This window comes from Monodelphis domestica, chromosome 2, assembly GCF_027887165.1.
Source record: "Monodelphis domestica isolate mMonDom1 chromosome 2, mMonDom1.pri, whole genome shotgun sequence".
Classification (NCBI taxonomy): domain Eukaryota; kingdom Metazoa; phylum Chordata; class Mammalia; order Didelphimorphia; family Didelphidae; genus Monodelphis; species Monodelphis domestica.
Genome location: NC_077228.1, coordinates 453,703,524 through 453,718,128, shown reverse-complemented (window position 1 = coordinate 453,718,128; position 14,605 = coordinate 453,703,524). Strand labels below are relative to the sequence as shown.

The following is a 14,605-nucleotide window of genomic DNA, read 5'->3' as shown; positions in this document are numbered from 1 at the left end:
TTCTACCTGCCCCAGCTTCCCCCATAGTTTTTAATCTTTACAAAGTCCCTGGTTTGGATGCCATCTACCTTGGCCAAATCATTCAGATTCTCTTGGCCTCAGTTTACCCACATTTAAAATTAGGGATATAGAACTGATGATCTCTAAAGTTCCTTCTAGCTCTATATCCTATTAAACCTATAAAACAGGGCAAACTATTTAATAAGAAGAGATTTTTTTTAGCTCAGCTACATATAATTAGGATCACAAAATTACTTTTCATTAAAAAAAAAAAGATTAGCTCAATACTTGAAATGTCTCTTTAGAATGTAGAAGGAAGAACAGATTTTGAGAAGAGAAATTAGGGAAAAGGCAATAATACCAAGGATGTGGGAGTTAGGAAAAATCTCCCCCTTGAACCCCACATGCTGGCAGTTGAAAACTAATGAAATTAAGCAACACCAGGAATCTGGCTAAGGGAAGTTTTTATTTGGAATTAATCATGGTGGTTTGACTTATTTTCTCATAAATACCATGTGCATTCTTTGGAAGTAAAGGATTTTTCAAATATGTAGTCACTGCATCTACCGTTTTACTTTTTCTATTTTGAAAGTCTCTCCAAGCATAGAAGTGAGCAATCAGATATAACTTCCCTGAAATAAGGCCCATTATTAACCAGATTCTCAGAAACAGGAATTCTGGGTTACAATGTCTTTCTGTTCTATTTTATACTGAATATGTATATCCTTGATAAGAATACAACACCATCACCTCTTCAAGGGCCACCTTCTATTATAGTCCAGTTTATGGCACATTTTTATCATGAAGCTTTACTCAATTCCTTTATTCAATGTTTCTCTTCCCTTCCCTTCACTCCTGTCCTATGCTGTTAGTTCACCAAAAGCATTTATTAAGTGTTTATTATGTGTCAGGTTCTGTGCTAAATGCTGGAGAAACCAGAAAAAAAGCAAAGAGAGTCCCCATCCTCAAGTAACTTAGATTCTAATAAGAGAATGTCCTTGTACATAATCTGAGAGTGCACTTTGGTATTTGCCATTCATTGTCTTCTTTATATCATTCTTTCATTCAGACATTGAGAAATTTTGCTTCCTCTTTAAAGCTACACATTCTCTGATGCAAGGTCACTTATACTTTTGCATACCTGCTGAGTACTTAGCATGGTAACTGTGAGAGAAATAAATATATATGTATATGTATAAATTGATGATTGATCAAATCATGTGTAAGACATTGAGATAAGGTATGCCTATACAAGATTTTTATCTGCTTATAATATAATCCCAAATAGAATTTAGCTAATATTTTTAATATTAATAGTAAATATGACACCTGAAATGAAAAGCCCCACAAAATGGGAAAAGGCTGTAAAAGCTCTGAATTATGCTATATAATGGATATGAGGTAACATAATAGCAAAATATAATAACTACAATTATAAGTATCTGCACAATCAGTTTAAGGATTGGTTTCCAATTAACTCATGCCAGCTGTTCCTTTTTCTTCATTCTCCCAATGCTAGCTTTACATTAATGGTTACTCTTTCCATTTGCTCAATTCCCTTATTTCTGTAAGCCACATCACCATGGCCAGTGATTACAATTGAAAACCATAACACAGAAACTATTATTTGAGTTAAAGTTATTTCTCTTCCTTTATAGAAGACCCCCTCTGTGTGCTTTGAAGGGTGGTTCTTTCCTATCTCCACTGAATATGTAATGTCTTATTATCTTTAGGGTATAGAACCAACTGTACAGAGTACAGGGTTGGGTTTCACAGAAGAAACTTGTTATTTTGTGGTAGTGTTAATAAGTCTGCCAAACAAACAAAATAACCCAGCTTTCTCTTTGATAGTCTAGTTTGTAACAAAAATTGGAACAGATACCTTGAAAGCATTTTGGGTACAGAAGAGAACACCATTTGGATTTACAGTATAACACAGCAAAAGTTATGTGATATTTCATCTCTAATAGGAGTTGATATTATACAGGAATGAGGTATTCAGTCAATATGAATTTTATTTGAAGCATAATAATAAAAATGCATGCTGTTATCTTTATATAATTCATAGAAAGAAAAAAAACTATATCTTTCTCAAATATGTTTTAGAGAGGAAGAATTGGAATAAGTATTCCAAAATTTTAGATGAATCTAATACTGAACCCCTACCTGAATAACATCTCTGAAGCTCAACAAATGGTCAACTGGATTTCCATTTTCAGTAGCATTGAGCTCACTACCTACTTTTGTAGCTTGTTCCACTCTGGGAAAACACTACTTGTTAAGCACTTCCTCTTTATACCAAGCCTAAGTTCAATTTTCTGTACCTTTCATCAACTTGTTCATAGTTAAACATAGACTAGAAGAAGTCTAAAGCATGTTCCATGAGATAGCCCTTTAAATATTTGAGAATAGTTATCATGAAATCAATATCATTCCCACACATATACACACATCACAAATCTCCTCTATACCTTCTTTACTTCCTCAGTTTCTCTATCATATGCTAAAATACTACAATTTGCAAAACTATCATTTTGTTTACTCTTGATACTCTCAAGCTAATCAATACTCCCCCCCAGAAACTGACACCAAAATTGAATATAATGATCCCAATAAAATATGATGAGTTCATTAGCTTCCTGAGAAACTCTATGCCTCTTTCTGTCATACAAAGTTACACAACTTTTTTAAACAATATGAGATTTTCCTTTGATAATGTAGGTCATTATGTAGACATTCCTTTGATATGTAGATCATGTATTCATTTATAACATCTTGCAGTGTATGGTATAAGATGCTAGTCTAACTCTCTGTTCTGCTGAGCTACTTCCCAATTTCCCAAGCAATATTTACTGTTTGATAAGTTTTTGGTAAATCCATGCTGACTCATTTTAATCAGAATTTTCCTTTCTAAATATTCTGTAACTATTCCCTTAATGTAGTCAAGAATTTTGCTAAGAATCAAAGTTAAACTCAATAGTTTTGGTGGACAGATTCCATTATTTATATTTAAAAAAAAATTCGTTCAGTAGCATGGGATTTAGTTTTTCTAGGATTAAAGATATATGAATTCATCATGGCCAGATTGTGGTCTCTTATTTATTTTGAGTTTGAGTTTCAAATCCTTTTGAATCATCTTGTTTTCATACCAAAGATCATTCTCCTTGACAAAGAAAAAAGTTGGGTGTTTGGCCCAAGATAGCAGAAGTAGGAGTAATAGATAGAGGTTACAAAGAGGTAAATTTAGACTTAAGGTAAAGAATAACTCTTGAATGAATAAAACTATACAAACATGGCAGTAGGTTCACCATTATGATAGATCTTTAAGAAGAATTGTAGGACGATTTGTGGAGTATGTTGTCAAGATGATTCCCACATAGACACAGGTCAAAGTAGATGGCTACTGATATTCCTTCTGACTAAAACTCTGAAATTTAGTGAACCATAGATCAAAATTTAAGTGCTATAAGGAACCTTGGTTTTCACCTAACATGAATCTCTTAGTTGTCAGAAACTGAGGGTCAGAAATCTAAGTTCCTTACTCAAGTCCCCCATAATGTGTTGAATAACAGTCAAGTTTCAATCTCAGACATCTCACTAAAAATGTAGTCTTGTCCCCAGGCTATCACTTGTCTAAAAGACCAGAAGGCAGGTTTAGACCTTTCAGGTTCTTCTCTCATAACTCATTGCCCAAAACAAAGCACACTACTTGAGGTCCATGACTTAAGAGTCTATCTGTCCTTCCATTGCTGTCATGATTCCTCTTCTCCTTTCTCTGTTCTATTCTTTCTGAAACCTCATAGCCTCGAGTTCGAGCTCTTCCCAGTATAAATTAGCTAATCTGACAAATTTATTCTGTTGATGGGTAATAAGATCAGGGTAGCTAGTGGCAGTGGATAGAACTCCTAACTGGAAGTCAGGAAGACCTGAGTTCATGTGTGTCCTTGGATTCTTACTAAATATATGTTCCTCGGAAAGTCACTTAATTTTGTAAAATGAGTTTTTCCGCATCTGTAAAGTGAGATGGAGAAGGAATGGAAACCTGCTCCAGGATCTTTGCCAAGAAAACCCCAAATGGAGTCATGAAGAGTCCAATGTAACTGAAATAACTGAACAATAATGATAAAATCAAGACTTTAGGACTTAAAGGGAACTTGGAAGTTACCTAGTCCCATTTCCTCATTTTACAGATGACCAACCTGAGGTTAATAGATGCAAAGTTGGCCCACAAGCTGAATGTGGGAGAACCAGGATTTAAATTTAGGTAGTCCAAGTCCAAGTCTCACATCTTCCATATTATATAATGCTGAATACTAAAGGCAACATCAGCTTATCAGGAACAAAATATCTAGTCCTGGGCCAGACATAAGCATAATGATGGCAAAAGCTATCAAAAGAAAGCCATAAATATTTCAAGATTATTATCCTACAAATGGTTATTCTTTGGTAAAAGTTTTCTAACCTAAGAAAAAGAGACACAGACTAAATGTTTTCATGCAGAAGTGTAAGAAAGAGACATAAAAAGTCTTCATTATAAATGGAGGGAAGAAGGGAAAATCCTATCACTTGCTTAACAAAAAAAAATAGTATCATTCTGCTTGGGGAGCACTGAAATTGTCTGTGTTCAAGCTATATTCTCTCAGGAAAAGGACCAAAAATCCTTAAACTCTGCGGAGGTCATTTTAAATATTGTACCTAGCTACTATCTTCGTCAGATTCTGATGCCATCATTTTCCACTTGTAACAGGCAGAAAGTCATGTATAAGTACAGAACAGGAGAAGAGGTGAGGGAAACTTTTCTTTCACTTGTCCCCTAGAACCCAAAGCTCAGAATGCTAAAGTTGTTAAACATGGTAAATACAATGAAGAAAAGGTATTTTATCTCAAAGATTTTATGACATAAGCACTCTGAGCCTCTCTCCCTGTTTATTTTTTAACCACCTCAAATGTTAATGAATTAGAATTGGGGGCAGTTAGGACTGCACAGAGGATAGAACCTTAAGTCAGTTCAAATTTGGCCTCAGACAGTTATTAGCTACGTAACCCTGAATTAGTCACAACTTCTGTTTTCATCACTGTCCTCAGCAAATAAAATAGAGATTGTAATAGGAACCCTTCCTAGGATTACTGTGAGGATCAAAGGAGATAATATTTTAAAGTGCTTAGAATTTAGTAAGTGCTATATAAATATTACCTATTGTTATTATTTTTATATACTGGGAAATGGTTTTTACTTATCTTCTGTCTTTGGTATTGTCTCTATAAGCCCCAAAGCATATTTGACTCTACCCATCACACTATGCATGACAACTGTATTTAATTTATTCCGCAAAGAAAGAAATGATACTTCTCTTAATCTATAATATTTAAGCAGTAGCACTGAAGGCTAGATATTTTGGTCACAAATTCCTGGAAAAATATTCTATTTTTAACTGCTATAAAGGAACACCACGAGAGGAAAAATGAATTACCAGTTTTGGCTTTTGTATAAAAGAGTAGAGAAGAATGTTGAAAGGAAGAAAAAAAAAGGGAAGACAAAAACCATTGAATAGGTCCCAAACTATTTATGTTTTATTAAATAAATGTGCTACCAAGGATGTTTATAAAGCTGAACCTCTTCCAAAAATCAACAACAAAAATATTCAAGGGTCATGACAATATTCTGATGTCTGAAACTTCTGAAGACCATGGCAACAGCCTACATCACATGACTCTTACCACAACTTAACATTTCATTGTCAAAAGTTAATGGAGTAAATGGTATGGTGTCAGTGCCTTTTAAGATGCCAGCTAGTTATGACTTTCTTCAGCCTGACAGTATGAACATGTATCAGGGCAACTGGTATGTAGTATGTAAATATAATCCAGTAATTTCATGCCCTGCATCTGTAAATCTCCTCAATGTCATCTCTTTGTGCTCAACTCATTTAGGCTGATTTAAATCAAATTATAGTGTAGAGTAACTGATGTAAACTGGAATTTCCTGAGACATTATTTTCAGTACCACCAAATACTGAAAGCCTGTACTGTTTTTATTGGTTAATTATAATTGGCAGGTCACTTAGAGGCCTGCAAATCTGGTAAAATCCACTGAAGGGTGTAACACAAAAATGTGCTTGTTCTGTGCGTCTCTAGTCCTTAATCTATCCAAACACACAGTATTTCCCCATACATAATGGTATATGCTTTCAAAAAATGATTTACTTTTCCAGTGTCATTTCTAACAATGATGTATCATTTATAAAATTAATTGTATATATAAATATATAATCCATATTATATATGTAAATATATATAGTCCACATTATATGTGTGTCCATAGTTTATATGTGTGTGTATATGTATCTAGAGTTCCAAAAATTCTTGTGTTTTCACAATAGCCAAATTTTAATGTCTACAAATCTGATAAAAATAACATAAAAGTCACCTCTCAGTAAATAGCTGTAAAGTTCAAAAGCTGAGTTTTTAAAAAAGTTTAATTAGATTCAAAATTAATTTTCACAAATGTAGGGAACATTTCTGAGAGATATTTTAAACCTTAATTAATATTAGACTGAGCCCTCAGTTAACATGCAATTATCAAGCACTTAGTATGCACCATGCACTATGTTAAGTGCTGAGGATCAAGCAAAACAAAACAGAAAAATAGTCCCTGCTCTCGAGGACCTCAGATTCTAAAAGGGTGAACATCTTGTACCTGACTAGGTACATTCCAGATATATATATATATATATATATATATATATATATATATATATATATATATATATATAGAGAGAGAGAGAGAGAGAGAGAGAGAGAGAGAGAGAGAGAGTAGGTGAAAGGAATCTGAAAAACAAAAAGCATTACTGGAGTGGGGAAAAGTACTGGGAAAAACCTCCTGTAGATGTTAGGATTGGAGCTGAAATTGTGATCCAACTACATCGGCCAACTGGGAATTCCTTGAAGGTATCATTCATCATCTCTGCTTTCTATATATTTAAGGCAGAAGGTGACTATACCTGTAATATTTTCCCTTTTTATCTTTGCAGATTCTGTCCTGGGGAAAAGTGTAAAAGACTGAAAAAGGAAGAAGGGGCTAGATTATGAAGAGTTTTAAATAACAGAGGACTTTATATTTAATTACAGATGTAATGGGGAGCCACTGGAGCACATTAAATATGAGAGTGGCATGATCAGGTGTAGTTTCTAAGAAAAATGTTCATATAGTAGGAAAGACATATAACAACCATCTTCTAAGCAACCCAAGAAAAATAAGGTTGAATTTCTTTCACTCAAGATGAATGAGCAAGCCTATGCCCTTACATTTTTTTCATTCTAAGCAATAATGATAGCAGTTCAGAATGAATATTTGAGAGAAACACATCTGGAGAGGTATAAGTCAAAAATCTTCAATTATGATATGACTATAACAGTGACTAATATATTCCAGAGGGAAGGTTTTACAAGGTTCCTTTCTACCATTTTTTTAAACAAATTGAATTTTATTTAAGAAAAAAATAATATTTCATATCAACAAAAAATGAAGAACCACCCCTCCCATAAACTGATTATTTGACTATCCTTAAATTTAGTCCAACTCTTTTCATTACAGTCTCATTACACTAGACTTCATTTATCAGGAATTTACCAACATCATTGGTATTCTCAGTTCTCCATGATACATTTAAGCTGCTCAGAAGATTTACTTCATCGGCACATGCATGGAACATTGTTTCAAAGCCATACTATTAAAGAGGTTAACATATGGGATATTGGGAATTAAGAACATTTCCAGCAATGGAGAAAAACATTGCTGAGATTTAAAAGCCTCTCCTTCTATACCTTTATTGCTACTGGCTGCTATAATTATGACTCATCATGGAAAATAGTTTTTTTTTTCATTCTTTTTGTTTCTTCCTCATCAGTCCACATTGTATATGTTAGGAAGATGGAAATTTAGCTGTATAAGTTCTCTAGATTTTAGAAGTATTGATATAATCAACAAGTTTTCTGTTTATTTTTCCCCTTAATTATTGAGGCATCACAATGTGGACTGACCACACAGAAAAATAAATAGAGTGTTACACCAGATAAAGCTTATTTAAACACAATATAGCTTGGAAGAAAAAAAAATATGACTGATAAGATCACAGCACTAAAATTGGAAGGCATCTTGGAGGCCATTTAATTGAACCCCTTCAAAAGAAGAAACGAAGAACATAAAGGTTAAGCGAGGTACCCAAGGGCATCCACATAATAACATCAGACATGAAATATAAACCCAAGTCCTCTGACTCCAGAGCCAGAGGTTCTTTCCAATGTACTATAAGTCATCAAAGTACTTATATTGTGAGATTTAACCATGATCAACTCTACTTTCATTTTTCACTCAAACTAGGATACTTCTGCCACTTTTACACACCCCTACCTGTTTGCTAATGTCTTTCAAACTACCTGACTGGCATATTGCAAAAGTTCATTGATTGAGGAAGCTTAGTTTCTCCTTTAACCAAAATAACTGAGTTTAAAATAGGGCATATCATCACCCTTCTCATAATGCCATTATGATCCTCATCATCATTATCAACAGTAAATATTTATCAAGTACCCACCCTTATCTCTCACCAAATAATCCTAATGTAAAATGATATACATTAATTCTGCTCAAAATTGAGCTGAGCTAGATATTCACCCATCCCAGGTTCCTTCACTGAAGAAAGAATCTAAGTAATTATATTTAGTACCAAAACCCTTCCCAGAAGATAAGTCAAGAGAACAACCCTTCTGTATAAGAATACAATGGGCTATTTTTTGCTGATAAGTCCCTGACAATCAATTTCACCAATGCCCATGTCCCAGTATGTCCACTGGTTATTCGAGCCTCTCTGCAATGTTGATGTGCTTATTCTCCTACTCTGAAGGTAAAGAATTCCTGTGGGTCTTTGTGTTCCAAAAAGCAATCGTTGGCATTTATTAGGTGTTTAATAAATCATTTTATTCAGTAATTAATTAATTAATCATGACTATTTGCCAGGAAATCTAATAGGAGGTGGAGAACAAAAAGTCAAGCAAGGAAAGTCCTTGCTCTGAGGGCAGGGACACAACCATATCAACCTTGTAGATGGGCCCCATCCCAAAGTCTTGGTTTGCTGGGGCCAACTCATTTTCTTTTATTTTGTTTGCTTTGGTTTGTTTTGTTTTTAACAGCTGTGTGGGCTGACATCAAAATTTCCATTTGATTCAGTTCAGTGAAGATGCCTAGACATAGTTGAGGGTCTCTGGATTGTAACATTCTTGCTTTTCTTTTTTTTTTTTTTTAATCTGAAAAGATCTCAAAGGTTATTGACACTTCCTTGATTGGGGGGAAAAAAGGGAACCAATATATCCTGCTTGACCTTTGCATATCTGTCTCCATTTCCTCTGTTAGTCTTTAATAGCTTTTGGAAATTCAACTGCTCTTTTAAATTATTTTTAATTTTGTACATTTTTTTAACTTCAAAGAATGCTCTGAAGAAAGACATATAACCACAGGTCAGATGAAGGTTTTGAGACTATTGCTCCCTTCATGGGATGCTTCTAATCCCTTTTTTTCAAGTAACATCAAATCTGTGTCATTACTGAAATGAAGTCCCTACAGTAGCTGAACAATCCTAACAATATAATAATCACTATTTTCAAAAGGAATCATACACAGAATTTCACTGCAAAGACTCCCCCCCACAATTATTAAAGTCATCTAACTAAGAAGCTAAATGGTAATTAAGGAAAGAGCAAGTTTCAGAAAAGCAGTTTAAAGTAGTCACTGAAAATTAAGTAGTCTTATTTCTACTCTGTGGGCATGTCTATAAAATCCATAAATAATCACTTTCAAAAAGTCAAAAATTGAATCAACTTGTTTATTTTTAATAAATTGACCAGATGTTTTTTGGCATTTGGATATCTTAAACAACTAACTAGTCTAATTTTTTTTAGAAAGAATCAGTACAACTAGTTGTTAAATATCTTAATTTCCCTTTTAGGAAAAAAAAACTACAAAATAAGGTTTTTCTAATTAATAAAATTTAATTGAATGAAAAATGCTTAACCCAAATCATTGGAAAGTTAAAATATCCATTTAATTATAACCTTTTATGCTAGATTTCTAAATTATGAATTTTATTAATTTGAGGATACCTCAAGGAAATAGATCAAGTTATTTCCTCAGATATTTCAAATGGGCTTAAGACTACCCATACCATGGACTGGTTAACTAAAAATACAGACACAGCAATTATAAAAATGTGATTTATTTATAGTGGCTTTGAGGTGAGGTTTATTATTGTTTCTCTCTCCTCTAAAGTAAAATTCTTACCTAGACAAAGCATTTTTTAACCCAATGCACAATTAAGTAAAAAGATTGTTGTTAGACTTTAATGACCTGAGGAGGGGAGAGTCAGGAAAGCCATTTCTCATGGCTATGTCAAGAGTTGGACTTATACTGAATTAAAACCTATTTTTGTGCATTTAACTCTTTATGCCTTCTGATTCAATATGTGTACCAAGAAGCTGGGATCATTATCTTACCTGAATTCTTATTGGTTTTGTTCTGTCGGCTCTTGACTTGTTCAGTCCACAAAGTGGGATAACGAGAAGCAATATCTAGGAAATTAAACACAATAAAATGAAAATTACTTACATTTTAAATGTAGCAAGGAAGCATTACTTTAGTTAACATCCTAAAAATTAAATATCAATATAGGAATTAAAGTGAAATATTTTAGATTCTTTTGAAACTGCTAAAATGATTTTGTTCAGTAGTTTTTCAATTCTTCATGACCCCATTTGGGTTTTTGCTTGGCAAAGATACTGAAGTGGTTTGCCATTTCCTTCTCCAGCTCATTTTACAGATAAGGAACTGGGACTTGCCTAGGGTCACAAGTAGTATCTGGGGCCATATTTGAACCCAGAGAAATGAATCTTACTGAATCCAGACTCAGGGCTCTATTCACTATGCCTCCTAACTGTACATGCATAAAAAATTATTAGAATTTTTCTAATAAATGGAAAATAGTATGAGTTTGAAGCAATTCAACCTATAACTTAGATCATATTTATTCCATTGTCTATCTTCCATGTGACTGAAAGGTTCTGAATACTAGTATGCTTTACATTAAGATAATACCCTGATCCTACAAAATAGACTTATTGGTGAAGGGGGTCATATAAGTGATATAAGTGCCCAACAAAGTTTTCATTCTGCCAAAAGAATCAATGGAGTTTCTTTGAATAAGAACAATCTTCCTGTATTTAAAAAGATCTGATTTTGTTTTAACTTACACAAAATTTTTCAGTGACTTATGTCCACTCAAAGTAGGTCACATTTGCAATAATTATAGTGGATTAAAATTGTTCTTTAAACAGAACTACCTTGTAACTTGGTCATAAATTATAAATAGGGAACTACCAAAAAAATCCATTAGTGAGGAGGAATAAGAAATCTGTGATTATAATAACTGCTTATAAAAAGATGAAATATGCACAGGAAATATGGCAAGAATTATGGTTTGTTTTTAAAGCATTAAATATATTAATTATTAAAAGGCATGTAGAAGCCAAAATTCAACTTTCCAGTTCATAATCTGTAGCCAAAGGCTGCCTTCATCATTTGTCTTTAAAGTTTAATAAAAGTGAATTTAGTTTTCTTCTGTATGAAAGCATTCAAGCCAAATGTCTCCAACAGCCAGTATTGAAAGTCACTTGGCCCTCATTACGTGGAAAAATGACAGAACTTCCATCACAAAATTGGCAAATGGCCAAATATAAATAGGACTTAGACTAAGATTTAATTTTCTCAGTTCCTGTGATTTTGCCCACTATAATTCCCGATTATTCTGTCCTCCTTGCAGCCTATTAAACACCCACTCTGAGACATCTTCTGATCAAGTCTAAAATATACTCACCTTCTTCATCACCTTGAGGCTGAGTCTCCAATGCAGGAGCTGAGGCATCATCTGAATTCAGAATGGAAAAGATTTGCAAGGAGACTACAATTATGAGAGTAAGTTAAATAAGTGTGCATATATGATTAATGCTAATGATCTGCTCATAGCCCCCAAAAGGTTAACAAAAACAACATAATATACACATTACTTCAGTTTTTAAAAACACACTTTACAAAGTTTGTCCTGACTCAGTGGTTTCATATAATAAGAAGAGTAAATCAGCATGTCAATTGGCCACTGCTTTAAAATGTTACCTACTGCTGGAATTTACTCTCAAGGGGATGGGGAATAACTGAATGATGGATTTGCTCTTATACTAATATAATCAATAGCTTGGATTTAGAGAGTATGGAAATATGAAAAGATTTTAAGGATTAAAAAGTCTAGCAAAAAAGAAGAAAATGCAATGTTGAAGATTCAGTGGAAAACTTAAAAGATTCCATTTTTAATGGCATGACTCAATATATTTGATACTCTCTCATTGTTGTCATCAGGGGGCAATACAGGTTAAATAGCCATTAAATGAATTTCTGCTTTACTAGATCTTTATCCACACTAATTTAGGTCTCCTTCTACCTACCACTGTAGAACAAATCATGAAAGTCTGTTGAGTTGTTTTTTGTTTTTGTTTTATGAGGATGAGGGGGATATAGCTTGCTATTTTAGATGGCTTTGTTTCCTTTAATAACTAATGTAATGAAAGACTGGAGAACAGAAGAATAAAACTACATTCATTTTAATACATATGTGTGTATGTACATAGATATTTAAATTGATAAGCTCTTGAAACTGAACTATGCTTTATAATTCTGTATGAGTTAGACTTTTTAAAATGATGTTTCTTCTGAGAGGTTGTTCTTCAAGAGGGCCCAGACATCCTCAAGACTGATGGGCCCCTAGAAAGTGAGGGTTTTGTGATTCATTTTGTGGTGACTCATCATAACCATCCCATTTCTTTTCCTTGTGTTCTTTCACATATCTCAGTTAAAACCAAAGCAAGTTTGTGTGTGTGTGTGTGTGTGACTAATTTGACATTAAACTACAAAAATCAGCAGTGTCAAAAAGGTGCCTACTATAAGGGCTCAATATAATTTCATATCTTGTTTCTATTTGCTCTCTCAGCTACTTAGAGAGGCAAAGCAGGATTTCTATTAAAATCTATTTATGACACAAATGGAAAGAATTTTTGAAAAGCACTTACCCCAACAGGTAGCTAGCTGCGAGGTTCATGCTGAATTAATATATGTAAAGTGCCTTATAAATTTTGAAATGCTATATAAGTATTAGCTATTGGTATTATTATTAGTCTATAAAACTGGAAAAAGAAATTTAATTTGTATCTACTGGTAGAAAAACAGATGAACTAGGATAATGTTCACCATGTTTGGGAAGTATATTATGAAACATATTGAGAGAGCCTTTTCTTGTGTTTCATCTTTTAAGGCTTGAATTTCAAGAGAGAAAAACTTAAAAAAGAAGACATTTAAAAATCTGACATGAGTGAGTTGAGTTAAATGGGTACTCCTCTCTGTTTTCTGAAAGCTAAAAGAGAAGCTAGCAAATTTTATTTTTGTTTTTTTTTTTCCCCAAAAGAACAAGTATAAAAACTAAAGACGAATCAGATCTTCAGTGCAACCCTTGAGAGAACATAGATTGCTGGTAAAGTATCTCTCTGCCTCTCCCATTCTCCTGACATTAAGAAACTGAATTCACTTCTTTATTTTTATCTTATATTCTTTCATCTTTCCAGTACATCTTCTTTAGGGTGTCTTTATTTTCTCAACCTGCTTTTGAAACTTTTCCTTTCTTTTTAAGATCAGCCATGAATAGCAACTTAATCAAAATCACTTGGAAAAGAGAGAAAAATTGTAGGAAAAAATCTCAAATGCTATCCTTATTAGGATTGAACAAAAAAAAATGTTTGGCATGCCAAGTTCTGTTGTTCTTCTGTTCTTGTATTTACATTTAAGAGTCTCTCTTAGAAGAGAAGTGACCTCAGAAAAGGGAATTTGTTCTTTTCTACAGTTTAACCCTATGCAAGTGCTTTCATATACCAGTATGTTCATATGGTATGTGCATTAATATTTGTTCAGAAAGATGAAGAAAAGGATTTTAAAATATCCACTGCATAAGGTGAGCCTTTAGTCTCTCACACTTCCCTAATGACCTAGCCATGGCAAGGGAAGATTTACCTTCCTGAAACAAGGTCTTCATTTTATCTCTTCTTTGCTCTAGGTCTTTCCATAGCTCAAATAAAAAACTTTAGAAAACTATGAAAATATCAGAATCAACCATCTGGTCGAACTCAAATTGAATCAAGAGATTGCCCACTAAGTGGCAAGTAGTTCTTTGATCTTTGCTTCTATTGAAGGGCTCTCTACTGCTTCCCTAAGAAGCACATTACACTTTTGGATGGCTAATGGTTTAGAAGAATTCCTTACTTTAAGCATCCATGTATGTTTTTTTTCAACTTTTACCCATTGCTTCTGGTTGTTCCCTCATCCTAGTTTTCAATCAGAGTCAAAGGATATCAGGACTTGAAGATAACTTAGAGATGATTTAGGACAAATTTCTCATTTTATTAAGGAAGCAACAAAGGTCAAGAAAAAGGAAGTGTGAAAAATCAAATATCTATTTAGTAA

The 14,605-nt window shown here is 33.4% G+C and overlaps 1 protein-coding gene across 4 annotated transcripts in view; it reads right to left on the bottom strand.

Moving 5' to 3' along the window:
- Positions 1 to 14,605, bottom strand: part of SMOC2 (SPARC related modular calcium binding 2) — a 276,372-nt gene that overhangs the window by 114,165 nt on the left and 147,602 nt on the right. For all 4 annotated transcript variants that reach the window (XM_007484917.3, XM_007484915.3, XM_056819061.1 and 1 more), the window contains 2 exons: positions 11,922 to 11,972; positions 10,546 to 10,620 (listed from right to left, as the gene is read on the bottom strand). In XM_007484917.3, coding sequence (XP_007484979.1) covers positions 10,546 to 10,620; positions 11,922 to 11,972 — 126 coding nt within the window. The remainder of the gene's footprint in view (positions 1 to 10,545; positions 10,621 to 11,921; positions 11,973 to 14,605) is intronic.